At 40.3% G+C, this 26,782-nt stretch overlaps 2 protein-coding genes across 13 annotated transcripts in view; both read left to right on the forward strand.

Moving 5' to 3' along the window:
• LOC140457962 (plasma membrane calcium-transporting ATPase 1-like) overlaps positions 1 to 15,191 on the forward strand; it is a 103,748-nt gene extending 88,557 nt beyond the window's left edge. For 6 of the 8 annotated variants that reach the window (XM_072551835.1, XM_072551832.1, XM_072551834.1 and 3 more), the window contains exons 17-22: positions 5,418 to 5,631; positions 7,030 to 7,241; positions 7,334 to 7,441; positions 11,077 to 11,259; positions 11,575 to 11,661; positions 14,043 to 15,191. In XM_072551835.1, coding sequence (XP_072407936.1) covers positions 5,418 to 5,631; positions 7,030 to 7,241; positions 7,334 to 7,441; positions 11,077 to 11,259; positions 11,575 to 11,661; positions 14,043 to 14,351 — 1,113 coding nt within the window. In that variant the 3' untranslated portion in view covers positions 14,352 to 15,191. Of the gene's footprint in view, positions 1 to 5,417; positions 5,632 to 7,029; positions 7,242 to 7,333; positions 7,442 to 11,076; positions 11,260 to 11,574; positions 11,732 to 14,042 lie in introns of all 8 variants that reach the window. The other 2 variants (XM_072551839.1, XM_072551838.1) reach the window with 2 other exon arrangements.
• Positions 15,192 to 23,608: 8,417 nt separating this feature from the next.
• Positions 23,609 to 26,782, forward strand: part of LOC140457965 (uncharacterized) — a 108,848-nt gene continuing 105,674 nt past the window's right edge. Inside the window, exon 1 of one of the 5 annotated variants that reach the window (XM_072551844.1) lies at positions 23,609 to 23,821. In XM_072551844.1, the coding sequence (XP_072407945.1) occupies positions 23,807 to 23,821 (15 nt within the window). In that variant the 5' untranslated portion in view covers positions 23,609 to 23,806. The remainder of the gene's footprint in view (positions 23,822 to 26,782) is intronic. The other 4 variants (XM_072551840.1, XM_072551843.1, XM_072551841.1 and 1 more) reach the window with 4 other exon arrangements.

The raw sequence follows: 26,782 nt of genomic DNA on the forward strand, positions 1-26,782 counted from the left end.
GTTAGGCTACTTTTAAAATATTGCCTGTAAATCTGGTCTCCTTCCTATTGGAAGGATGTTGTGAAACTTGAAAGGGTTCAGAAAAGATTGACAAGGATGTTGCCAGGGTTGGAGGATTTAAGCTATAGGGAGAGATTGAATAGGCTGGGGCTGTTTTCCCTGGACTGTCAGAGGTTAAAGGGTGACCTCATCTAAAGGCTTATAAAATCACAAGGGGTATGGATAGGATAAATGTCTTTTCCCTGGGGTGGAGAGTCCAGAACTAGAGGGCATAGGTTTAGGGTGAGAGGGAAAAGATATAAAAGGGACTTCAGGGGCAGTGTTTTCATGCAGAGGGTGGTGTGTCTATGGAATGAGCTGTTGGAGGACATGGTGGAGGCTAGTACAATTGCAGCATTTAAACTGCATCTGGATAGGGATGGGTCGGGCTGACTAGATTAATGTCCTAGGATACAAATCCTACAGGAAGGATTAGAAAGGAGGCAAGAGGAGGGGAGTGGCACTTTTGATAAAAGATAGCAATACAGCTGTGCTGAATGAGGATATTCCTGGAAATACATAAGTTAACTGGGTGGAATTGAGAAATAAGTGATAACCTTTTATTGGGATTGTATTATAGACCCCCTAATAGTCAGAGGGAAATTGAGAAACAAACTTGTAAGGAGATCTTGGCTATCTGTAAGAATAATAGGGTGGTTATGGTGGGGGATTTTAACTTCCCAAACACAAACTGGGACTGCCATAGTGTTAAGGGTCTAGATGCAGAAGAATGTGTACAAGACAATTTTCTGATTGGGTATGTGGATGTACCTATGAGAGAAGGTGCAAAACTTGACCTACTCTTGGGGAAATAAGGCAGGGCAGGTGACTGAGGGGTCAGTGGGGGAGCACTTTGGGGCCAGTGACCATAATTCTATTCATTTAGATTTAAAATAGTGATGGAAAAGGATAGACCAGATCTAAAAGTTGCATTTCTAAATTTGGAGAATAGCCAATTTTGACAGTATTAGGCAAGAACTTTCAAAAGCTGATTTGGAGGCAGATGTTTGCAGGTAAAGGAATGGCTGGAAAATGGGAAGCCTTCAGAAATTACCTAATGTGTGTATATTCCTGTCAGGATGAAAGGAAAGGCTGGCCTATATAAGGAATGCTGGATGACTAAGAAATTGAGGGTTTGGTTAAGAAAAAGGAGGCCTATCTAAGGTATAGACAGGATAGATTGAGTGAATCCTTAAGTATACTCCTACTTCCTTTTATACTCTAAGAGGGAAGTCAGGAGGGCAGAAAGGGGACATAGCTTTGGCAAATAGAATTAAGGAGAATCCAAAGAGATTTTACAAATACATTTAAGGACAAAAAGGTAACTAGGGAGAGAATACAGCCCCTCATATCAGCAAGGCAGCCTTTGTGTGGAGCCACAGAAAATGGGGGAGATACTAAATGAGTATTTTGCATCAGTACTTGCTGTGGAAAAGGATATGGAAGATATTGACTGACTGTAGGGAAATAGATGGTGGCATCTTGCAAAATGTCCAAATTACAGAGGAGAAAGTGCTGGATGTCTTCAAACAGTTAAAGGTGGATAAATCCCCAGGACCTGATCAGGTGTACCTGAGAACTCTGGGAAGCTAGAGAAGTGATTGCTGGGCCTCTTGCTGAGATATTTGTCATCGATAGTCACAGGTGAGGTAATGGAAGACTGGAGGTTGGCAAACATGGTGCCACTGTTTAAGAAGGGTGGTAAGGACAAGCCAGGGAACTATAGACCAGTGAGCCTGACGTCAGTGGTGGGCAAGTTGTTGGAGGGAATCTTGAGGGACAGGATGTATGTGTATTTGGAAAGGCAAGGTCTGATTAGGGATGGTGAACATGGCTTTGTGTGTGGGAAGTCATGTCTCTCAAACTTGATTGTTTTTTGAGGAAGTAACAGGATTGAGGGCAGAGCAGTCAGTGATGTATGTGGACTTTCAGTAAGGTGTTCAAGGTTCTCCATAGGAGATTGGTTAGATCTCACAGAATACAGGGAGACCGTGCTATTTTGATACAGAACTGGCTGAAAGGTAGAAGACAGGGTGGTGGTAGAGGGTTGCTTTTCAGACTGGAGGCCTGTGACCAGTGGAGTGCCACAAGGATCGGTGCTGGGTCCTTTACTTTGCTCATTTATGTATGTGAGCATAGGAGGTACAGTTAGTAAGTTTGCAGATGACTCCAAAATTGGAGATGTAGTGGACAGTGAAGAGGGTTACCTTGGATTACAAGATCCTGTTCAGATGGGCCAATGGGCTGAGGAGTGGCAGATGGAGTTTAATTTGGATAAATGTGAGGTGCTGCATTTTGGAAAAAGTCCTGCTACGATTTGTACACTTAATGGTAAGGTCCTAGGGAATGTTGCTGAACAAAGACCTTTGGGTGCAGGTTCACTAGCTCCTTGAAAGTAGAGGCACAGGTAGATAGGATAGTGAAGGAGGCATTGGGTATGCTTTCCTTTATTGGTCAGAGTATTGAGTACAGGAGTTGGGAGGTCATGTTGCAGCTGTGCAGGACATTGGTTAGGCCACTATTGGAATATTGCATGCAATTCTGGTCATCTTCTTCCTATCGGAAAGATGTTGTGAAACTCGAAAGGGTTTAGAAAATACTGACCTGGATGTTGCCAGGGTTGGAGGATTTGAGCGACAGGGAGAGGTTGAACAAGCTGGGCCTGTTTTTCCCTAGAGTGTCGGAGGCTGAGGGGTGACCTTAGAGGTTTGCAAAATTGAGGAGCATTGATAGGATAAATAGGCAAAGTCTTTTCCCTGGGGCTGGGGAGTCCATAGGTTTAGGGTGAGGGGAAAGATATGAGACCCAAGGGGCAATGTTTTCATGCACAGGGTGGTGTGTGTATGGAATGAGCTGCCAGAGGAAGTGGTGGAGGCTGGTACAATTGCAACATTCAAGAGGCGTTTGGAGGGATCTGGGCTGGGTGCTGGCAGGTAGGACTAGATTGGGTTTGGGATATCTGGTTGGCATGGATGAGTTGGACTGAAAGGAAGGTCTGTTTCCATACTGTACATCTGACTTTATTTATGGCAGCTCATTTCCCACACCAAAACCCTCTGGAAACATTGCCTTTTTAGGCCCCTTTTTAAATCATTTTCCCCCTCATCTTAAACCGAAGCCCTCTAGTTTTGGACTCTGGTGAAAAAGTCCTTGCGTATTCACCCTGTGCACCAAATGATTTTCTTAAACCTTGATAGGGTCACCCTTCAGCCTCCAATAATAAAGAAGAAAAGCCCCAGCCTAATCAGCCTTTTCCTATAGCTCAAACCCTTCAACCCTGGCAACATTCTTGAAAGGGTTCAGAAAGGATTTAAAAGTTTCACAACATCCTTCCAATAACGGAGACCGATATTCCAAAAGTGTCGTGACCAAAGTCCTATACAGACACATGGCCTCTGAACTCCTGCACTCAATGCACTTGCCAATAAAGGCAAGCATACTAAATTCCTTCATACCCTGTCTGCCTGCAATTCCAATTTCAAGAAACAATGAATCTGCACCGTAAGAGCCTCTTTGTTCAGCAACACCCCTAGGACCTTACTAATAAGTATAAAAGTCCTGGCCTGATTTGCCGTACCAAAATGACCCCTCTTGTCTTGGTACTTAAAGGAAATAACTTAAGAATTTTTATCATTGTCGTCATAACTGCTTTGGGAGTTTCTCTTCCCTACTGTAGCTTTTTACGTACTCCTTGTCCTCGTGAACTTTTATGCACACTATCTAGGAGTTTAGGAACAATTCTATCATTTCAACATTCCATCTTTCAAAGAATATTGCAATAATTCCATTGGTGCTTTGTTTCCCAAACATGCTTGGAGTAAGTACATTTTCACTCCAAGTGCCTATAGATTCATTGGAGTTGAGATCAGTGAGTTTATGGTTCTATGACTAGCAGTTTCCTTCTGTAAACAAAGAACAGCTAAAGTTGAGGGTACTAAACACCTGTGTATTTCTGCTCTACAATAGGCAAAGTCACCCTGCATTAAATGGTAAAGTGATAATGTGTAGTAATCCAGGACCCTGGGTCAGTCTGCAGATATGGGTTGGAACCCTACCATTGTAGGTGAAATTTTAAATCCAATAAGTCTCTGAAATAAAAAGCTAGCCTAATGGCAACTGTATTAGCAGCATGTCTTGACGTGAAGACCCATCTCTTTGTAATTGGAAGTAACATGCCATTTATGGAATGTGGGCATAACAGGACCAGGCCAAGAATGAATGCCAGACTTCCTTCCCTAAAGGCTGAATTAGATGGGTCTTCATGGCAAGAGATGCTAATACGGTTGCCATTAGGCTAGCTTTTTATTTGAGACTTGTGGGTTGGAACCCTACCGTTGTAGATGAAATTTTAAATCCAATATCTGTAGACTGACCTAGGGTCCTGGATTACTGACATTATCACTTTACCATCTGATGCAAAGTGACTTTGCCTGTTGTAGAGCAAAAATACACGTGTTTAGTACCCTCCACATGGGAAAGATCTGACACAATGCAGCTGTTTTACCTGGCCAAAAGACAACGAAACCTAGGTGTGTTTGCTTTGGTCCTCTTTTGTCTGTGCCTTCTGGTCAGCAACACTCATAGATTGCAACTATGACCATTTACATGGTCCCAACATAAAGGGCTCATGAATGTTTGATCTGAAGATGCATTCTGTTGTCCATTATTTCAGAATACTGCTGTTTACTGCTTTGATAATAGCCTTGAGAGCTGCAAATGGAGTGATACTTTCTCAAGTAGAAGGAAAGCCTTTGAGATATTTTTGCAGTTAATTCTATTCACTGTTGGTATATACTAAGTAACCTAGCTAAACCAGTCAGCTACTTCAACTTTTCATTTGTTCTATCTTAGTTAGAAGAGACAATCTGAAAGACTGCCATGTGGAACAATGTTGTCAACATTATCCTTCAAGGCTTGTGAAGTGTCTGGTGTTTGCAGGATTTTCTTGGTTGCACATCAAATTAGTTGAAAATAAAGCATTCATGCTGCAATAATTGTTCTTCCAGGGGCGGCACGGTGGCACAGTGGTTAGCACTGCTGCCTCACAGCGCCAGAGACCTGGGTTCAATTCCTGCCTCAGGTGACTGTGTGGAGTTTGCACATTCTCTCCATGTCTGTGTGGGTTTCCTCCGGGTGCTCCGGTTTCCTCCCACAGTCCAAAAAATGTGCAGGTTAGGTGAATTGGCCACGCTAAATTGCCCATAGTGTTAGGTGTAGGGGAGTGGGTCTGGGTGGGTGCGCTTCGGCAGGTCAGTATGGACTTGTTGGGCCGAAGGGCCTGTTTCCACACTGTAAGTAATCTAATCTAAACTTTATCAAGTACTCTGAAATAATATGGTTCAATTGTTTTTAAACATTAAAAATTGTTTGAATTTTAGGATTCTCCGTTGAAGGCTGTGCAAATGCTTTGGGTAAACTTGATCATGGACACGTTTGCATCACTTGCTTTAGCCACTGAACCACCCACAGAAGCACTCCTGCTACGGAAGCCTTATGGCAGAAATAAACCGCTAATTTCTCGTACTATGATGAAGAATATCTTGGGTCATGCTGTCTACCAACTCGTCGTTGTTTTTACACTCTTGTTTGCTGGTAAGCAGTGTTGTGAATCCTCCAGCTTCAGAATTTTTAATTAGGATTTAAATGCCAGTGGCTTAAGGTTAACTAAAATAGCATTTAAGATTTTAGTTAGAAAAAAGTTTTGATTTTGGATTACAAATGACTTCATCGGAGTTGATGCTTGTAAGCTCTTTAAAAATCGGTAACTTAATTTATTTGTAGGATTAAAAAGCTGGAGCTGAAATTAGGTTTACTATAACTTCCTCTGGGCTACTTCAGAGGTTTGCATTAGCTCTGCAGAGGTGGTTTTATCTTTCCAAATTCTAGAAAGAATTGCAAGTTTAAAAACTGCAGCCCAGCAATTCATTAAAATGAAATGAGGGGCCTAAAGGTTAGGTAGGTGTTTGTTAGCTAATAACTAATGGGACCTATTATTGTACAGGTTGGAGAAGGAATTGCTTTTGATGATTTTTTTACAAAAGGGAAATCATTTGACTTCAAGAAAACCAGCAAGGTAGAGGAGGGGATCCTGTAAAATGTATGTTTTGAATTTTAATAAATCTTCTGCTAAAAGAGCAGGTCAGAGGCTAGGAATACTGATGAGCAACTCATGCCTGACTCCCAAAAACCTGTCTACAAGACTGGAGTGACATAGAATACTCCCCACCTAGCTGGATTGGTGCAACTCCAACAACACTCAGCTTGGCACAGTAGAAGACAAACCAGCCCACATCACATCCACAATCAACTATTCCTTCCTCCAACACCTGATACATGCTGCTACTATCTACAAGATGCACTGCAAAAATTCACACACCTCCTTAGACCGCTCCTTTCAAACCCCCAATCACTTTCATCTAGTAAGACAAAATCAGTGGGTACATGGAACATGTAGCAGGTGGGCTGCAGTGGTTCAAGATGGCAACTCGGGCTGGGCAATAAATGCTGGCCAGGCAACAATGCTCACATCCCACACATGAATAAATATGAAGAAAATTTGTCTCTACTGTCTGAATGGAATGGGACTTGGCTGTGTCTAAATTTCACAAAATATAGCAAAATGAAATCTGATCAAGCACTACTGAAATTCAGGAAAAATTAAAGATGTAAAGTTTTTCATGAAGAGAACTAGATAACTTATGTGCTGTGAAAAGGATGAACCCAACCTGAGTGCTGCTATTTGTTTACTTTGTTTAATTGAAATCCCAAAGCTTCACTCTAGTTGTCCAGGCTAAATTTGCTGTGACCAATCACTTGGACATGAAGGGAAAAGCTATTTGGCTACAATAAGTAGCTTCTGTTTGAATTAACTTTCAGTTGGGGATGGGGAGGGTTTTTTAATCTAAATTTATTTGACTTTGCAGATTTTGTAGCCATTTTGTATTTGTACTTGAATTTGTCTTTTAAATGTAACCTTTTCAATTAATTCAGGTGAAAAAATATTTGACATTGACAGTGGACGAAATGCTCCTCTTCACGCCCCCCCTTCAGAGCACTACACAATTGTATTTAATACATTTGTCATGATGCAGTTATTTAATGAAGTGAATGCTCGAAAAATTCATGGTGAAAGAAATGTTTTTGATGGAATTTTCAACAATATAATATTTTGTACAATTGTACTGGGAACATTTATTGTACAGGTAAGTGACTGCTTTGACAAACTTGTGCTAATATTTGGATTTAAATATTGCACTTTTTTTGTTTGCAGTCTCAATATTTTTTTTTCCCCCAGATCATTATTGTTCAATTTGGTGGGAAGCCATTTAGCTGTACTAAGCTAACAACTGATCAATGGTTATGGTGCATTTTTCTTGGAATGGGAACACTAATATGGGGACAGGTAAGCAATTTGCTTTTAGTTGCCTTGCATTTTGTTATAGGAGTAGTTTGTCTTGCAGAGAAATCTTGTTTTCAATGTACTGTTACCATGAGTCAGTTATCAGTTGGAAATAATTTGTCATAACATTGTGAATATTTGTCACGATTCCCTCCTGAAAACAAAATTTGAATAAAAGGCAGAGTTGGTTTGTGAAGCATAGAATGCTTGGTTTAGATTGTTGGGTCTATGTGATTTTTAAATTGTCTAAGACTGGCCAGTGCCACTTTACAAAATTTGGTGATCTATATATTTCACGAAGTTTTCATGTTCTTTGGTGTTCGGAGGCTAATTATTTCAATGTTGGATTGGTATTGATAGTAATCTGTTTAATACTTAAACAATGGCTAAGTGTTCTAACCTTTTGGTGGCTGGTGTTAACTAGATCATCAGCCATCTACAAATTGTTAGGGACACTTATGCATTTCACTGGACAAATCTGTGCTAAGCTTTATGGAGTTTCAATTTGATTTATCATGTACTTAAGTACAATGAAAAGCTTTGTTTACAAGCAGTATAGGCAGATCAAAGTAAGCAAGGACATCCATTATGCTATGGACCAGGTCAGACCCCCTCAAGCTAGCCTAAACCTAACTTTTCTAGTTTGTTTTAAGCAGGTGTTAGGTGGATATTTCAGGAGTGATGCAACAGGCCCAACCACTCAAGTTTTTTAAACAAAACCACTTTATTTTCAAGATTATTGAATGAAACACCAAGGAACAGAACATAGAATAACTTAACCTATTTGAAAACACAACATATTGTGACCTTCATAATTCTGTTTCAAATTCCTGCAATGATCCTCATAGACAGCTCTTGGCCAAAAAGGTAAAATCAAACACTGGGTCTTGCAAGGGAGAGATGACAGAGATTCCACATGGAACACCCTCCATGACTAGCAGTCTCCAACTGCCTGCTTGCTAAAAACCAAACCAGAAAAAAGTGGAGCTGGGAGAACTAGCCACACCCCATTATTGTACATGTTTTCTTAATCTGAAAACCTTTTTTTTTTCCGAGACAGTGTCTGTTATAATCAAATTGGCTCTCGAACCTATCCAAACCAGATGCATTAGAACTTCTGGGGTTATGACCCCTCTGGAAACAAAAACCAAGGACAACATTGTTAAAGGAGCAGCAGCATCTCACTTCATAGCATGGCAAAATAAATTTTGACAGTAGCATACAGGTTACATCACTAAGGTTGTGCAGTAGAAAAGTTCAGCATTTAACTAAATGCTGATCTTTTTATAGTCCATTCATCAGTCCAATAATGGAAGTTGTTCTTCAACTTCTGGTGAATGTATTCAAGCTTCTATATTCTACCTGATGGAAGAGGTCCTGGGAAAGCATTGCTAGGGGTCCATGGCAACAAGACGTGTAATTGAGCTCACAGATGGGAGGCTGGCTTCTATAATGTCTGTGCTATGCACATAACCATCTGATGTTTTCTTACAGTCCTGGGCAGAGCAGTTGCTGTACCAGGCTGTTAAACAACTGGACAGTATGCTTCAATGGTGCACTTTAAGTTGGTGAGGGACCTTTTTATGGTCATGCCAAATTTCCTGAGCTGCCTAAGGCAGAGGTGGTGGTGGTGTGCTGCCTTGACCATCTCATCTATGTGGAAAGTCCAAGTCAAGTTAACTTCTAGGAACCTGACTCTCCCCTTCCCCTCAACCTCTGTTGCATTGATATAGATAGGGGCATGTTCTCCTCCCTTTTTTGAAGCCAATGATCAGTTCTTTAGTTGTCTGATTTTGGGAGAGAGGTTTTTCTCATTGCACCACCTCAGCAAGCCTTCTATCATCCTCCTGTATTCTGACTCATATTTGATATGGCCTGCCACTGTGGTAATCAACAAACTTGCAGATGGTGTTTGTTCAGAATTTAGTAACCTGGTAGTGGGTGTACAGGAAGTACAGCAGGGGACTGAGGATACATCCCTTGGGTGGGGGGTAGTGGCTTCAGTGAGTTGCATTGTGAAGTTGTAGTCACCGGTCTTCAGATTTCTATCTGTGGGTCAGAAAGCTGAGGATCATATTGTGAAGGGCAGAGATGAGACCTAGGTCTGAGTTTTGAGATCAGTCTGGAGGGGATAATGTTGAAGGCCAAGCTGTAGTTGGTGAGGAGTCCGACATAGGTTGCCTTGTCCAGATGTTCCAGGGATGAGTGCAGTGCTTGGGAAAGGGCATCCACTGTGGAATGCTGTATCAGTAGACAGATTGCAGGGGATTGAGGCAGAGTAGAATTGATGTGGGCCATGACCAGCCATTCTAAGCACTGATTGTGGAGGTCAGAGCCACTGGACTAGTCATTAAAGTAACAAGGAATTTGAAGATAGTTAGTTTTTTTTACTGTTTCTGATAAAACTAGCCCCTTCTAACCAGACTGAACAATTAGTATGCCAACCACACTGCATCTTTAAATGTTGTTTTTTTTTTTAGAAAGAGGGTACTTGGAGATTAGGACAGTCAAGAAGCAAAAGGACACCTCATTGAATCCTGTGGAATAATGCTATTGAACTGTTCCCCAGCAATTTTTCTCCACTTAACATTTCTTTTGATTCATCTGTTAGCATGCATATGAGTTTAGGGGTAGTGTTTTAAGCAAGAGTTATGTTCATTGCTCGCTTGTCTTGAGTCTGGAGGCTTTCTGCAGCTGTATTGTTCATGATCTGTCTGAAAGCAAATCTGTGATGAGCACCACTGGCCCACATTAACTGGTACTTATTCTTTTGAATGAATAGCTTTGTCTATGGGCAAAGCTGCTCTCTCTCTCGCTTCCAGCCCCCCACCACCTTGAAAAGGCAACGGTAAATACAATTGAGTTCCAATGAGGTGTTCAAAACTCTCCTTCCAGTTTCCTTGGTTTAAAACAGTATAATTTTTCCATTTTTGTCCTCAATTTAAAGTACTTCTCAAAAAAGTATAAACCAACAGATGGGAGCAGGAGTGGGATGTTTCACCCCTTATATCTGTCTTTGAGATCACAATTAATTTGTAGCCTCAACACATTTTCATGGCTATCCCCAAAATCTTTTGACTCACTTGATGGCCAATAAACTCTTTACCTTTAAATTTAATGATCCACCTTGCACTGTTCTACAGGGGGCACTTCAGAGTCAATATTACTGTGGGTCTGAAGTCACATAGGCCAAGTGAGGATGGTAATTACCTTCCCTAAAGGACATTCATGGTTGTCATTAATTCCAGATTTATTTTCATTGAATTCAAATTTGACCATCTGCTGTGGTGGGATTTGAACCTGGGTCCTCAGAACATTTTATCTGGGCATCTGGATTAACAGTTCTGCAATAATCCCAGTAGGCCATTGTCCCCTCTGTAGACAAGACTACATTCAATTTGCCTTCCTGGTCACGATGTACCTGCTTAGACTCATCCCTTCAATGTTGGTCTGCAGTCTCTCCCATTTATCCTTTTCTCTTGATGGAATTCTGATCAATTTTACACTTACAGATTTGAAGTTGAAATCTATAGAGTATTGAATAAGCTAGTTTGAATTTCTACACTGAGTTGAGAGAAATATTTTGAAGTTTAAGTGAAATTCAGTAGTTGACTTGAAACTAATGTTTCTGTTTATAGGTGATTGCTACAATTCCAACAAGTCACTTAACATTTCTCAAAGAAGCTGGACTTGGCACACAAAAGGAAGAGATACCAGAGGATGAGTTGGAAGAAGATATTGAAGAAATTGACCATGCAGAGAGAGAGTTACGTCATGGTCAGATCTTGTGGTTCAGAGGTCTTAACAGAATACAGACTCAGGTATAAATGCAATATTATCAGCCATGCTCCTGTTGAATGGTAGAGCAAGCTCAAGGGGCCAAATGCTCATCACCTGTTCCAATTTTCTTATGGTCTTATTTACCTACTTTTGGAATGGAAGAAAAGGCCTGTGCCAGGATTACCCCAGACTACTTTGCTTTTTATTAACTGTAACTCTACTGCTGTCCTGTAAACTCTTGCCTTTTAGTAATTTCTGCTTGTGTATTATAGATCGGATGGTTTTCTATTTTTTCTTTCTTCTCTCTCTCTCTCTCTCTCTCTGAACAAGCTGTCACATTCTCTGGTTCCTTGCAGATGGATGTAGTGAATGCTTTCCAGACTGGAACTTCCTTTCAGGGAGCTCTAAGGCGGCAACCTTCCATCGCCAGCCAGCACCATGATGTAACAAATGTTTCTACCCCTACACATGTAGTGTTTACTGCTGCCACTACTGCTTCTACTACTGTGGGGTGTGAGTTTTTCTTAGTGCATGACATTAACATTTCCTGAACCACATGCCTAACGTTTCTCATTTTCTCCCTTAGTACCCTCCAAACTTCATTTGTTTCAGTCTGTTCATGCAGTTTTCTTATGTGGTCACCAAGTCTTCAGATTTTATTTTCTTTTTGAGGGTTAGAACTCTTTAAAACTTGCAGAAAAAAATTGAAGGCTGAAATGGTACTGCCAAATTTCAATACATTAATTTGCATTAATATTCAAGTGCCTGTGTAAATGTTTGAGTATAAGCCCAGTTTTCAATGTCCTTTTATTTCTAATGTATAAAATGCCATTTTTAACAAATCCATAAACAATTGTTCTACTTATTAACAATAGATTTTTATCTCTACATTAATCAGATTCCGTGTTGCATACTTTTTTCTAGGTCTACATGTTTTCTGTTACAGCAACAAGAATGAAACTGAACACTTTGTGAGCAGCTTTTTACAGCATTTGCCATATTATTTTATGGAACTCAACTAGTTTTTCTTTCCTTGCCTTATGTGCCTGAGTTAGTAAATGATTGCATAGAAACACGCACAAACAGCCAAATCCATATTTCGAAGGAACAACAAGATCACATTGTTTTCTGGATTTACTGTACTTCAAACTCAATTATATCAACCATCTTTTTGACTTTTAGTAGTTTCAGGGGTTTAGTTACTTGTTTCTGACCTAGCCTATTTGTTTGTATTACAATATTTTATGCATTGGTTGAGTATTCTAAGAAGCAAGTTGTTCTGTTCAGTAGAATTGTGCTCCACTTGTGTAACTGACTGAAGTGTAAATCCTTGGAATTCTTAAACGTAGTCTGTCTTGTAGCTTTTTTTTATCCAAAATTTGAATTTCATAATTCTGAAGTTGATAAAGTCCATTCCTGGGATTGTCCAGGACTTGAATAGTTCTAATCACTCCAGTTTAAGATGAATGATAAACTGATTATGGTCCTTTATCTCCATTTAATTGACTACCTGAATTGGTGTCAGGAAAGAAATGACTACTAGATTTTTTTTGGTATGTTCCAAACTAATTCGTGCTGCTTCTGAGCACAATGCATTCCTACCCTGGTTTGATAAATTAGCAATCCGAAGGAAATTTGTAGTATTAGGAATGAAAAGAGGAAGTAGTGTGGGGTGCTGGAAAAGCACAGCAGGTCAGGCAGCGTCAGGAGCAGGAACGTGAATATTTTGGGCAAAAGCTCTTCATCAGCAATCAGCCCACTTCTCTGACAAAAAGCCCTTTTTGTCAAAAAAGTCAATCCTCCTGCTCCTCAGATGCTGTCTGACCTGTGCTTTTCCAGGACCATACACTTGACTCTAATCTTCAGCATCTGCAATCCTCACTTTGGCCTAATGAAAAGAGCTTAGCTTTGCTAAATATGTTCTGTATCAATCTTTGCTCATTGCAGGTCAAATTCTGTGATGGAATAATCCTGTTTGACTTTGTATGTATTGAATTCCAGGTTGACAAGTAATTTTTCTTAAAAGAAATCCAATCTGTTTTCCTGACCAAGCAGATTATCGTGCAAGGACAGTAACAGGGCTACTTCTAGACCTGTCGAGGAAGCATAAGCACCTAAAACATTTGCCACTTTTGGAATTAATTCTCTTCATCCGATCAATGATCAGAAGTCTAATAGCAGACATTGTCTGATAACAGTAAACTATATATTTGTATGAAATTTTGCTTTATAAAGTCTCAATGCATTGGCCTGCCTTCTCCACCTCTTTCTCTCCCTTCTGTCCTCATCTTTGTCGTTCTTTCCCCCCCTCAAAACAATTTAAATTCCATGTAAATAGCATTGGGCATATACATGAACATTTGCACAGGTTCTACTTAGGATTTTCGCATGTTTCATTTTCTTAATGCTGTGTTTATCTTAGGCTTGGCTTTTTATCATAGTCAGTGGCATCCTAAACCCACGCATGAGGTGGTCCTGTTTTGTAGCTCATGTTTTGCATTTTTGAAAATTTTTGGTAAAGTGAGGTTCATGAATCTTGGGAGCTGGTAAGTATTGCTGCATTAACTGCTTTGTTTGTATTTTATGGTACATCAGCTTAAGTGCTTACACCAAGGTAACATGCTTGTTTAAAGATTTTATTTACTGTTCTAAACTGTCTTAAAAGTTCTTTCCAGTTCTTCAACTTCCACTGCATACTGCACGATACAGATTTCAAATGTTGCTATGTAACTGGATTTCAACTCCATGCAGCTTAATCATTCTGTAACATTATCAGACCTATCCGTTACTTCAAACATCTGACACTGTGTATATTTTCTTACAGCTCAGAGTGGTGAATGCATTCCGTAGTTCCTTGTATGAAGGATTAGAGAAACCAGAATCTCGCAGCTCAATCCACAACTTTATGACGCATCCAGAATTTAGAATAGAAGATTCTGACACTCACATCCCTCTAATTGATGAAAGTGGTGATGAAGAAGCACCAACAAAACGTGATACCTCACCTAGATTATCTCTCAATGAAAACAACAATGCTGTTGACAGTGGGATCCATCTTACAATCAACACAAGCAAGTCTGCTACCTCTTCAATCCCAGGAAGCCCACTACATAGTCTGGAAACGTCTCTCTAGTGTAAGCAGAATGTTAACAGACTAGATAGAGTGAGCTACAAGAAAAGAAAATTGGGTCTTTTTTACACTGTGTGATTGACAAGATATTCTTGTCTTGGACTTCAACAGAAGACACACCAAGAATGTAGATACTTAAGCTTTCTGCCAGACTAAGGGTGCTTTTGGAACTCCAAGTGACACACCAACCTGGTATAAAAATGACTTGCTTTGAGGATTTCTGTAACACAGGATGAAAAATCAACTTGTAAGAATTGTCATGAGCAGTGTGTTAGCTGAACATTTAGTTTTTCTTGATTTTTCTGGATGGTGTTTTTCGGGCCCTGCCTCATTGATACTTTAATTTCTGCTACTTGGCTGTTAATATTTTTGAATTATTTATGTTTTAAATAACGCAGTTCTGTTTACAAGGTTTGTAGATACTTCTGTTTGTAGGTAGGTGGCTTCCTGACACACGATGCAGAGAAACTAATCCTTCAAATACTACTGGTATTTTCAGGAAAAAGGGTGTTTCAATTGAAACTGTACTAAATATGCCTGTGATTTACTTGTTAAATATTGTAGATAAAAAGCATAACTTGTAGCCAAATAATAGATAACACTACTAACATACAATACTTAAGCATTGTTTTATGGTCCCTTTCCCAATGAAGCCCCTAAATACTTGCACAGATTTTTTCAATGATTGTTTCAGAATCTAGTTTCTGGGAAATGAACTGCAAAGATTTTCTCTACACAAATGAGTATGGGTGAAATGTTAAGTGGAAGAAAACAGCCATGTATAATGAGATTCTTCAGAGTATTTGTCAACTCATCAAATGGATTAAATCAAATGCATCATAACTTTAGTCTTTCTGTGTTTGTCCTTAAATGTTAGATTTGCTCAGATGTGAGCATGGCATTTTTTTTTGTTAAATTTGCTATTCTTCTAGCACCTGTGCTGATGACAACTTTGAAAATCTATTCTTTTATAGCATTCTTTGATTAATGATTCAATAGAGTGTCTTCAGTTAACCACTTTTTCTGCCCTTTGGGCATATCAGAAACTTTTGGGGGTGGAGCACAATGCATTGCATCATGTAAATACATTTGATTTCAAAATAGATAAACTTTTGTGGATCATTTTAAATGAAAAGGCTGGAGTACAGTGCAAAACTACTGAACCATTCAGTTGCACTGGTTTTCTACATGGTGCATTTTGATAAATTCAGATGTTTTAGAAATGGGGTGGGATGATTGGCAAAAAATCCTAAGTCATTGTGACATCTCTTAGGCAGGGGAACTCCACAACTGCTTCAGTGAGGCAGTGTAGTAATATTTCTGCACTTGTGTAGATAAATGTATATAGAGCTAATTTTCTTTGAACATCCCACTGCAGCAAGACTTCTGAAAGTTAGTTCAGTTTGGTGCTTTCAGAAAAGACATGAATAGTAAAGATTTTGGAGGGATATGGAGCAGGCAGGTGGTACTAGATTTAGTTTGGGATTAAGTTCAGCATGGACTGATTGGACCAAAGGTCTCTTTCCATGCTGTATGACTCCATGTAATACATTTCACTGTTACAGAAAAGCATTATATTTTTATTGTAACATGTGATGGGGTGGCAGGGGAAGGGGTACTTAAATATCTCACATTGTTCAACCGGATATTTGAGTTAACTCCCTATGTACCTAAATACTTTTTTGCAGGTTTGGGAAAATAAAATCTAAAGTCTAGTGAATTTAGCATTGTGTCCCATTTCGGCCAGTTATAGTAATTTATATATTACTAATCGGTGTCTATTTTGGAACCAATTATTAAATGTTTAAGCAATCAGCTAAAATATCAAACTTCCGTGTCAGGTGTTCTTTAACTAACTTGTACAAAATGTGGGAGGTATATTGAACTGTAATGGTAACCTTTGGATGAATGATCCAAGATGCTACCATTGTAGCAATATTTAAAATGGAAAATCTGCCTGTGGATGAGTTTCTAATGTGTACATATTTCAAGAAATGAGTTCAATTAAGGTGAACACAAATCAAAATTAGACTGTAAAGACAATGTACAAAGCAGTTAAAAGCTGCATGCCTTCTGTTATTGAGCACTTTGCAATTTTATATTAATTTAGTGCAAGTTGAGTTATTTAACAAGGCCAATTTCTCAATCGTTTGTCTACCTACTGAGTCTGAGCTACATTGTGTACTCCAGCTATGTCTGAAATTCCATATAGTTTATACATTTTTTTTTTGAGCTTCTGCAGTTGACCAAACCTTTGGTCATCCACTTTCTTGATTATCTACTGCTTGGCATCAAATTATCCGCAACAGCCTAGGTCACTTTTTTTTTACTGTATTAAATACTCATTTTGAGTTCTGGCACCTTAGTTCGTTGTCTTCAAAGTGAGCTAATAAATTTAAACAGCCCTTGATCTGTCATATCCAACTGCATTGCTAGTTTATTATTTGCTGTTGTCTAGTATCAATTAAATTGCATATCTTCAACATTCATTCCTGACCATTGGACTAATCTGTTTCCTCGGCAAAATCGGAACCTCCATTAATTGATTAACAATGCTAACCAATTGGAATACTGAAATACTTGAGATATAACTGATCTTAAGATGTTCTCTGATTGATTGGACATCCTTCAGAATAAATCTGATTTTAGTTCCTGATCACTACAGAGAGTGCTCCATTTGTGTAGGTTTTTTATACAGAGCTGATAGGATGTGATTCCTCTACATGTTAATTAGAAATCATGAACTGATTTTTAGACTATACAAAACAAATGTTTGGTTTTTAAGCTTTTTACCAAGTTAATAATTTAACTGGAAGCCTAGTACAATTCATAATTGTACAAACCCATACACCTTTATAGCATCTGACAAACTCTCCAGTTCAAGGGAAGTGATTGAAAAGTTAGAGCTGTTTGTAGTAGAAAAACAATTCTAAAACTGGAATGTGGGTCTGCATGATCAATTGTACCATTCTAAATCAAAATTGAATTGATAGTTCTCATTGCCATCTCTTCAAATCAACTTATTTTGGTGGATAAACCAGCATCTTTAATTTTCTATCTGCAGTTCCTTGGAACAGAGTACAAGTGGCTTTTAAAATTGACAATCCTGCATAAAATTTAAAAATCATAACACCAGGTTATAGTCCAACAGGTTTATTTGGAAGCACTAGCTTTTGGAGTGCTGCTCCATCAGGTAGCTGTGGAGCAGGACCATAAGACACGGAATTTAGTTTTAAAACAAAAATACCATATAACTGAAACAACAGCAATCTAGGTTTGTTCAATCCATTTAAGTCTTTCATCTTTTAGAATGGATGGCATGTTTCAGCTCATTCACATGTAAATACCAGCATTTAAGTCCTGTTCGAGATAATTTAACATAAGAGATTTCAACTCTGACAATGCATTAAAAGGTGTGAGGTAAAAGTCTGTTTCCCAATCTTGGGTCATACTGGTTCTATTTCCAGTGTAACATTTTATAAATACCATGGATTAACTGCCTGCAGGTGGTTTTGCTCAAAACAGTTTGCAAATGCAAATTCACCCCATAGACTTTGTTTGACTAAGTGTGAGATGCACACAAGTCTGAGGTGAATTTGCATTTGCAGATACATTCTTGTGTGCTTTTTTCCACAATCTCTGCAGGCAGTCAATCCATTTAATATTTTATAAATTCCACTTTGGGAATGTAATCAAATCTGACTCCAGATTGGGAAACACATGCTAACATTTTGCCTTTTAATATGTTGTCAGAGCTGAAGTCTTTTTCTTTGTAACATATTAAGTTATCTTGAATGTCTTAAATTCTGGGATTTACATGTGAATGAACCAAAACCTGCTACCCATTCTAAACTATGAAAGACTTAATATATTGAACAAATCTAGATTGCTGTTTGTTTCAGTTTTTTTTACCATAAATTCTTATCCTGCTCCCTAGCTACCTGATGGAGCAGTGCTCTGAAAGTGAGTGCTTCCAAATAAACCTGTTGGAGTATAACCTGGTGTTGGGTTTTTTAACTTTGTTCACCCCAGTCTAACGTCTCCATCTATCCTAGATAGTTTATCCTCTGCCAAGATGAATAAGCTCTTAATTCTATGACCTCATAAATTAGAGTTGAGGACCTTTTTTCATTAAAGGTGGTAGGGATCTGGAACTGTTCAAGGGTAGCAGTGATGAATCAACTTTTTTTTTATTTTAAAAAAAAATCACAGTTCAAGCAAACAATCAGCTGGGCTGTAGACCTAATGGATGAAGGTGGGATTAGTTTGGGTGACTGTATATTGACCCCCAACAGAGACATTCTCTCTCTTCTTTTCTTCCCCCCCCCCCTTCAAGGAAGTGGGTGTAGTTAAAAATGTCAATATGTTGATGCCTAATTGTCTTTACCTGCCCAGTAGAAACAGCAGACAGACTGCAGCAGTTCATTTTATAAACAAAAATTTTGAAAGGCCAATGATGGAGCTCTGTCAGGATGGTATGTCAGTGTTCCCACACTTCTGTCCTTGTCCTCAAGTTCTGGTTTTAGAAGATGCTGCCAGAGGTCTTGGTTAGTTGTCATGCATATATATGCAGTGGCAACCTGCAATTTTATGCTCTCCACCACTAATATATCATGAATTGTGAGCAGAAATAGACACCCAAAACCTGTTCTACCCTCCAATAAGATCATGGCTGATCTAATTACACATTCCCACCTTAACTCCTTTTCCCTCTCATCAAATTTACCTACTACTTTTAGCCTTTTCAGATGTGCACCTGAACAGTATATAGAAGCAGTGTTCCAACAATGTTGCCACCTTCTATGCCCCTCTTTACTTTAAAAATGACCATTGTTTTAATTCTCCAACGAAATGTACTTTTCACATGTCAAGATTCCTCCAGATATAATGTTGCAAAATAAATTAGCTAAGAGGCAAACTATAGACTCCATGTTGCTGCAGACAGAGCTGAACATATAAACTATCAATGGTAGACTTCAGGATGATGGGGACTTGGTGTTGAAAATGCATTGAATGTTGTGATGAGATTGAGATTTTTCTTTGAAATGGTCATAGCCTAGCACTTGTCATCCCATTTTATTGTGACATTATTATCTCTAGTGGCATGACTTCTCAGGAGTTCCACAGTAATGTGAAAGGAAGACAGTTAAGATGTATGATCCACTGGTCTGTTTTGTCTGGGCCTTCACTTCTTGGCCAGCTAAGCTTTGTTTCTGCTTTGGAGATGCTGATGTTGGACTGGGGTGTACAAAGTTTAAAAATCACACCACCAGGTTATAGTCCGGTTTAATTGGAAGCACACTAGCTTTTGGGGTGCTGCTCCTTCGTGATTGTGGAAGTGAACTGCATGAATTCATGTAAAACTGTTCTCTCACTGTTTAGATTAGAATCTAAGCAGCATGACATAGACAGAACACCACAGGGGGCTAACACCTTTAACATATTGTCTAGCTAGCACCAATTGTTACAAACCTGAATGCAACTTTTAAAATTTTGTGACTCACACATGAAAGTGAAACTAGCATGGTATTTGAACAGATGAAAGACTGTGTAATTTCAGTTACATCACACTAAATTTTTGCTATAAATTCTGTGCCTGACAATTGTGTCCTCCACAATCACCTGATGAAGGAGCAGCACTCCAAAAGCTAGTGTGCTTCCAATTAAACCCGTTGGACTATAACCTGGTGTTATGATTTTTAACTTTTTTGTTTCTGCTGGTCTCTCCTCCAATGCCCTTCAACACAGCCTGATAGTCTTTGTAACACAAGATTGTATGCCCAGGCAGTTGTGACAAATAGCTGTTTCACAGTATAAGGAGGTCTTTTTGAGACCATGTACCCATTGACTGTAGCTGAGGTAGTGAATGTCATTGAGTTAGCAATGAACATACGCTTATTAAACTAATATCTTCCAGGGCTACCGGTGACCTTCTCCTGACCTGTTGAAGATAGATATGAGACAGTAATCATCTGTTTATTTTCATTTGTTGAACACCCCTTGAGCTATAAGAGACTAGAAAATCTTGTTTTCTGTTGTGGTTCTGTTCGCCGAGCTGGGAATTTGTGTTGCAGACGTTTCGTCCCCTGTCAAGGTGCTTGGGGGGCCTCCTGTGAAGCGCTTCTGATCTTTCCTCTGGCATTTAATGTGATTTGTATCTGCTGCTTTTGGTTGTCAGTTCCAGTTGTCTGTTGCAGTGGCTGGTATATTGGGTCCAGATCAGTGTGCTTATTGACTGAATCTGTGGATGAGTGCTTATTCAGTCAATAAGCACACTGATCTGGACCCAATATACCAGCCACTGCAACAGACAACTGGAACTGACAACCGGAAGCGGCAGATACAAATCACATTAAATGCCAGAGGAAACATCACAGAAGCGCTTCACAGGAGGCTCCCAAACAGAGGCTATCACCTGGACAGGGGACGAAATGTCTGCAACACATTCCCAGCTGAGAACAGAACCACAACAAGCACCTGAGCTACAAATCTTCTCAAACTTTTTTCTCCTAATCAACTGCAGGGAGATGATCAAGGTTGTAAAATCTTTACCTTTTTTGGGGGGGGGGGGGGGGGGGGGTCAAAGATGAGCCTTTTTTAAAAAAAAGTGGTAGTTACCTGGAATGTGCTGCCAGGGTGGAGGAGGTGGCAAATGTGTATTGGGGGTTTAAATATGCCTATGAATGTGCAAGGAATGGAGGGATATGGATCAAGAGCAGGCAGAAGAGATTAGTTTAATTTGGTGTCATGTTTGGCACAATATAATGGTCAGATGACTACAGCACAGGAACAGGCTCTTCCAGGTTTTTGTCATTATCAAGAAGTGTGCTAAGATCAGACTTGATAGACTAGTGGGTTTGCTGCTGTTCTATACTTGGCCTCTGCATGAAAGCTGCAGCTTTTGCAATCAACATAGTGATGTTCCTGGAGCTTGTGGAGCCTGGCAGCCTTTACTACCACATTACCATGCTACCATTTATCAATTGACTATCAAATGACTATGGATACTTGTCATTTCACACTTGTCTATCTTTGGGAATGTGGAACATTCCCTTTTTGGTAAATCAATGATGTCATTTTTACTGACTGCAAGGGATGAGAAATTGTACAAAAAAAAATTAATCTGTTTTACTTCCAATTTGTATCCTGCCCTCACCTGGGCCATCTGACCTTTTTTTTGGTGCTTTTTGTGTTCAATTCTGGGGATTTTATTTTCCACCAGTATCTACTACAAACCTGCTGGCTTCTGCAAGGACTCAATTTAATTTCACTTAGAGGCACTACTGTGGAAAAGACAGAAACTGACATGTTGATGTCATTTTTCTGTTGCAAGGATTTCCTCCACTGCCACAGTGCTGTTCGTTCTTCTTCCCAACCTCCTCCTACTACCCTTCCCCTTGTCCTCAATTTGTGCCTTAGCATGTAATCATAGAAGGTTTAACACTTGCTATTTACCGCTGCCATCCTGACTGTCCAAGATTTCAAAACCAGTTTCCAGGTCAACCAGTTACTAAATTGTCTATTATAACAGTGTTCACTTTATGTAGTCTTTGTATTTGTAAAATTAAATGTGGACCTGCTCATCACATTGGGATTAGCACATTTTGAGAAGATTCATAGCTCGGCTTGAGGTTTGCTCGCTGAGCTGTAAGTAGGTTCACTTCCAGACGTTTCATTGCTCAAGTAACATCAGTAGGCCTCAGGCAAAGCAATGCTGAAAATTCCTGCTTTCTATTTGTTTGGATTTCTTTGGGTTGGTGATGTTTATTTTTGCTTCACTATCTGCTACTCCAATCTTAATATACCTTCCTCCAGATCATTTGTATTTGGAGATGATATCACAAACAGTGCTCCTAGCATGGATCCCTGTGATACACTAGTGGTTACAGTTCTCCGTTTTGAGAAACTCCCTTCCACTACAACTGTCTCCCGTTACCAAGCCAGCTCTCTATCCATCTAGTCATAAGAATGACCCAAACCTTCCAGTTGCTTGCCATTTCAACAAACGATCTTGCTCCCATAGGCAAAACGGAGGACTGCAGATGCTGGAAATCAGAGTGCTACTGGAAAAGCACAGCAGGTCAGGCAGCAGCCGAAGCGCAGGAAAATCGACGTTTCGGGCAAAAGTCCTTCATCAGGAATAGAGGCAGGGAGCCTCTAGGGTGGAGAGAGAAACACGATTTTTTTTTTGCTCCCATACCAACATGTCTAGTAGGCATGTTGCAGTGCTTGAGTGAAGAAACTCAAATAGGAATTCTAGTCTGCTTAGGCACTTTGCCTTGCCGGGGGGAAAGAAGAGAGAGAGAAAAGAGGGAACAGCATTCCAAATTAGGCGGCAAATCAGATTAGCGATTGTTTGGTTTAGATGTTTGCCATTAGATTAGAGTACTTAAATCTGCAGAGTATACATTTACAAGCGTACATTTTACAATTTTACTGGGTTTTTTTCAGATGTGTAGTCAAACATAAATTTAATTGACTAGCTAAGTTTAAAGCAGATGAAAGATGAGAACTTTTAGGGAGGGAAGTCTATACCTTGCAGCCCAGATGCCTGAAGGTATAATCATCAAGTGTTTAGACAAAGAAAATGGTGAGGAGTGCAAATAAAGTCACCGTTAAAGGAGACCAGAAGACATCGAGAAAGTTCCCCAAAGAGAGACCAGGGTTTTGTATGCCAGCGTGAGACTTTTGTTCCGTGTTTGCAGCGTGTGCTCTGTCAGTGGAACCCGTTTTCTCTTTACAACAATTGGGAGAAGGAAGAGCTAATGGGTGATGCGTAATCCCAGCATTCCTTGCGGTGATGAAAGTGCTCTATATTAACCAGTGAAACCAGGAGAATGTGTGCAGTGCGTTCACTGTACCTTCAAGCCCAAAGGAAGCTGCTTTGATAATGTAAGTAAACACACTAGCATGCACTGTACCTGTCCAGCTAGCTCGTCATTTTTGGCACCCGCAGTTTAAAGATTCTTACCTGTCTTTTGCTTAGCCCTTCAAATACGATTGGTCGTTGATATTACGTAATTTTATATACTAAGTTTATGTCTGGTTCGGAGCAAATGGATTTCACGGGGGACATTAGGGCGCCGGTCTGGAGCCTGAACCGAATCTTCCAGATACTGGCGACAGCTCGCAGGCGCGTTTTGCGACTGAACGGCAGCAACGTCTTCAAAAATTCAAACTTGGCCGCCGGAGCGCACGCGGGGCAACACAGCTCAGCGCATGCGCAGACTGGAGAGGTCGGCGAAGGACGGAGCTCAGACACGCACGCGCTCGTATTGAGAGGCAGGATTGAGGCGCAGAGCACGGTGTGGGCATGCGCCTCTGGAGGGTGGCTTGAAGGCGGCCTCACGTCCGATGGTGGAGTGTTGTTGCAGCTTGAGGCCGCGCGTTGTGGGATGGCGGACGGAGGTCCGGAAATCCTTTCTTAACGTTTCTCCGGTCCACCGCCTTTGTGCGCCATGGCCTCCGCTCTGGTAAGGGAAAGGAGCGAAGGGTGAACGGTCGACGGGGCAGACCTTGAGGAGGCCGTTCGGCCCCTCACGCCTCTGCTTTCTCGGACAAGAATAGGCCTTTCACCCCGTCGAACCTGTTCTACAATTCAGTGAGATTATGGCTGATTTGTGGTCTGGCTCCATATTCCGTAATACATTCGCTTAACAAAAGTTTATTTGCTTCAGTTTTAAAGTTAACAACTGATCTAGATTCTATTGCCGTTTGTTGAAGAGGGTTCTAACCCTCTACCACCCTTTTTGCGTAGAAGTGAGATCTTTCCTGAATGATCTGGCCTTAACTTTCCATCTATGTCCCCAGTTCTTGAGTTTCCAATCAATGAAAATAGTTTATATTGATTATCCTGTTGCTTTCTCGCCTGTCTCCTTGAAGTAGTTATTCGCTTAGTCCCACTCCAACGCCATTGCTCTTTCCCTGCCAGCTTGCCGCTTTTCCAGCATTTGCCCTTTCATTGAATCTGCTTCCACTAACTTTAAGGGGTTTGATTACAGATCATGACAACAACGTTTCCCCTCTGGTTCTTTTGCTGTCCTCTATGTTAGTGAATTAGTGAGTATTGGAAAACAGCTATTGTTAATAAAACTGAAAGACAAACTCAATAATTTGGGATGACCCAAAATTCTCTGGTGGAAATAAATTGATTATGAAGTGTAGTCACTGTTGTGAAACAAAGGGAAGCCACTACATTGATAGAAAGGACTCTGTAATGTGACAGCGACCAAGTAACTGATTTCTTTTTAGGTTGACTGAGGAGTAAGTGTTGTTTGGCAGAGCATGACTAACTCCTCAACCTTTCTACAAAACAGTTCCAAAGGATTTTTTCCACCCACTTGGATCCTTGGTTTAACTTCTTGTCTGAAAGACTCTACCTCTGATCCTGCAGCACTTGAATGCTGCATTTGACTCTCAGCCTAGACTTTTTAAAACTTGGTCTTTAAAAGTGTCAGATTCTGTCTCAATTTGAGCACTCCCCATTGGGTCATGCTGACACTCTGGGGACGCCAGTCGCTCTACGTACTGATTGTATTACATAGGAAAAAAACAGCTGATTCATCAGAACATAGCAGGTATAGTTAGTAAGTTTGCAGATGACACCAAAATTGGAGGCATGGTAGACAGCAAACAAGGTTACGTCAGAGTACAATGGGATCTTGACCAGATGGGCCAATGCGCTGAGGAATGTTAGATGGAGTTTAATTTAGATAAATGTGAGGTGCTGCATTTGTGAAAAGCAAATCAGAGCAGGACTTATACAGTTAAAGGTCAGGTCCTAGGAAATGTTGCTGAACAAAGAGATCTTGGAGTTCTGGTTCATTGTTCCTTGAAAGTAGAGTCGCAGGTAGATAGGATAGTGAAGAAGGCATTTTGTATGCTTTCCTTCATTGGCCAGAATACTGAGTATAGGAGTTGGGAGGTCATATTGCGGTTGTATAGGACGTTGGTTAGGCCACTTTTGGAATATTGCATGCAATTCTGGTCTCCTTCCTACCAGGAGGATGTTGTGAAACTTGAAAGGGTTCAGAAAAAATCGACAAGGATGTTACCAGGGTTGGGGGATTTGAGCTATAGGGAGAGGCTGAGTTGGCTGGGTATTTTGCCTCGACCTTCGGAGGTGGATGGGTGACCTTATAGAGGTTTATAAAATCATGAGAGGCTTGGATAGGATAAATAGAAAAGGTCTTTTCCCTGGGGTGAAGGAGTCCAGAATGAGAGGACATAGGTTTAGGGTGAGAGGGGAAAGATATAAAAGGGTCCTAAGGAGCAACTTTTGCACACTGAGGGTGGTGTGTGCATGGAATGAGCTACGAGAGGAAGTGGTGGAGGCCGGTACATTTGCAACATTTAAAAGGCATCTGGATGGGTATTTGAATAGGGTTTAAAGGGATATGGGCCAAGTGCTGGCAAATGGGAGTAGATTAGATTGGGAATCTGGTCGGTATTGACGAGTTGGACCGAAGGGCCTGTTTCCGTGCTGTACATGGTTAGCATTGCTGCCTCACAGTGCCAGGGACTTGGGTTCAATTCCCGCCTCAGGCAACTGTCTGTGGAGTTTGCACATTCTCCCCGTGTCTGCGTGGGTTTCCTCCAGGTGCTCTGGTTTCCTCTCCACAGTCCAAAGACATGCAGGTTAGGTGAATTGGCCATGCTAAATTGCCTGTAGCGTTAGGTGTAAGGAAATGGGTCTGGGTGGGTTGCTCTTCAGTAGGTCAGTGTGGACTTGTTGGGCCCAAGGGCCTGTTTCCACACTGTAGGGAATCTAGTCTCAGAAATCAGAAATCACGACAACTTACACTAATGGACTAGCCTATCCTTTAGATTCTGGGTAATCCAAGATGGGAGGATGGGAAAAAGTTCTGGCTGTAACAGCTGCTCCTTTTATATTTTTGGAGGTATTTTAGGTGCTGGAGGTGATTTCTTCGAATTCCAGGAGCAGCAGTTACTGTTTTATATGCTGTTGCATTGTTTTGGAATCTTGGAAGGGAAAAAAAAGTCAAAACAACAGCACTATTAAAAGGGAGAAAAGCAGTCAAAGGAAGCACATGGTGAGGTCATTGCAAAGGAGAGAGAGAGAACCTGCACAGTTACTGCCTTTGCTGTTTGAATTAATTATCGCTGGACATCGGAGTGCATCTGGGAAAATTAACAAACAGTGAAATTCACAACTGATCTTGGAGGAACTGTTGGGTGAAGTTCACAGCACAGAATCAGATAAGTTAATCGTTTTTAAGTGTGGCCTACAGAGAATCTGCAGTAGGGAGTAGAGTGGGTTCTTTTTTGATTATGTTTTTGGAGATATGTCTCTTGATTAAACTTTAGCCATAACTATTAATTTAACCTGGGGCAGTGTTTGTAGAGGAATAAGACGGTGTTATTTTCTGGGTCTGTAGATTGTGAAGGAGCAAAAATGGCCTTTGCAGTGATAT

This window comes from Chiloscyllium punctatum, chromosome 32 (assembly GCF_047496795.1).
Source record: "Chiloscyllium punctatum isolate Juve2018m chromosome 32, sChiPun1.3, whole genome shotgun sequence".
Classification (NCBI taxonomy): Eukaryota; Metazoa; Chordata; class Chondrichthyes; order Orectolobiformes; family Hemiscylliidae; genus Chiloscyllium; species Chiloscyllium punctatum.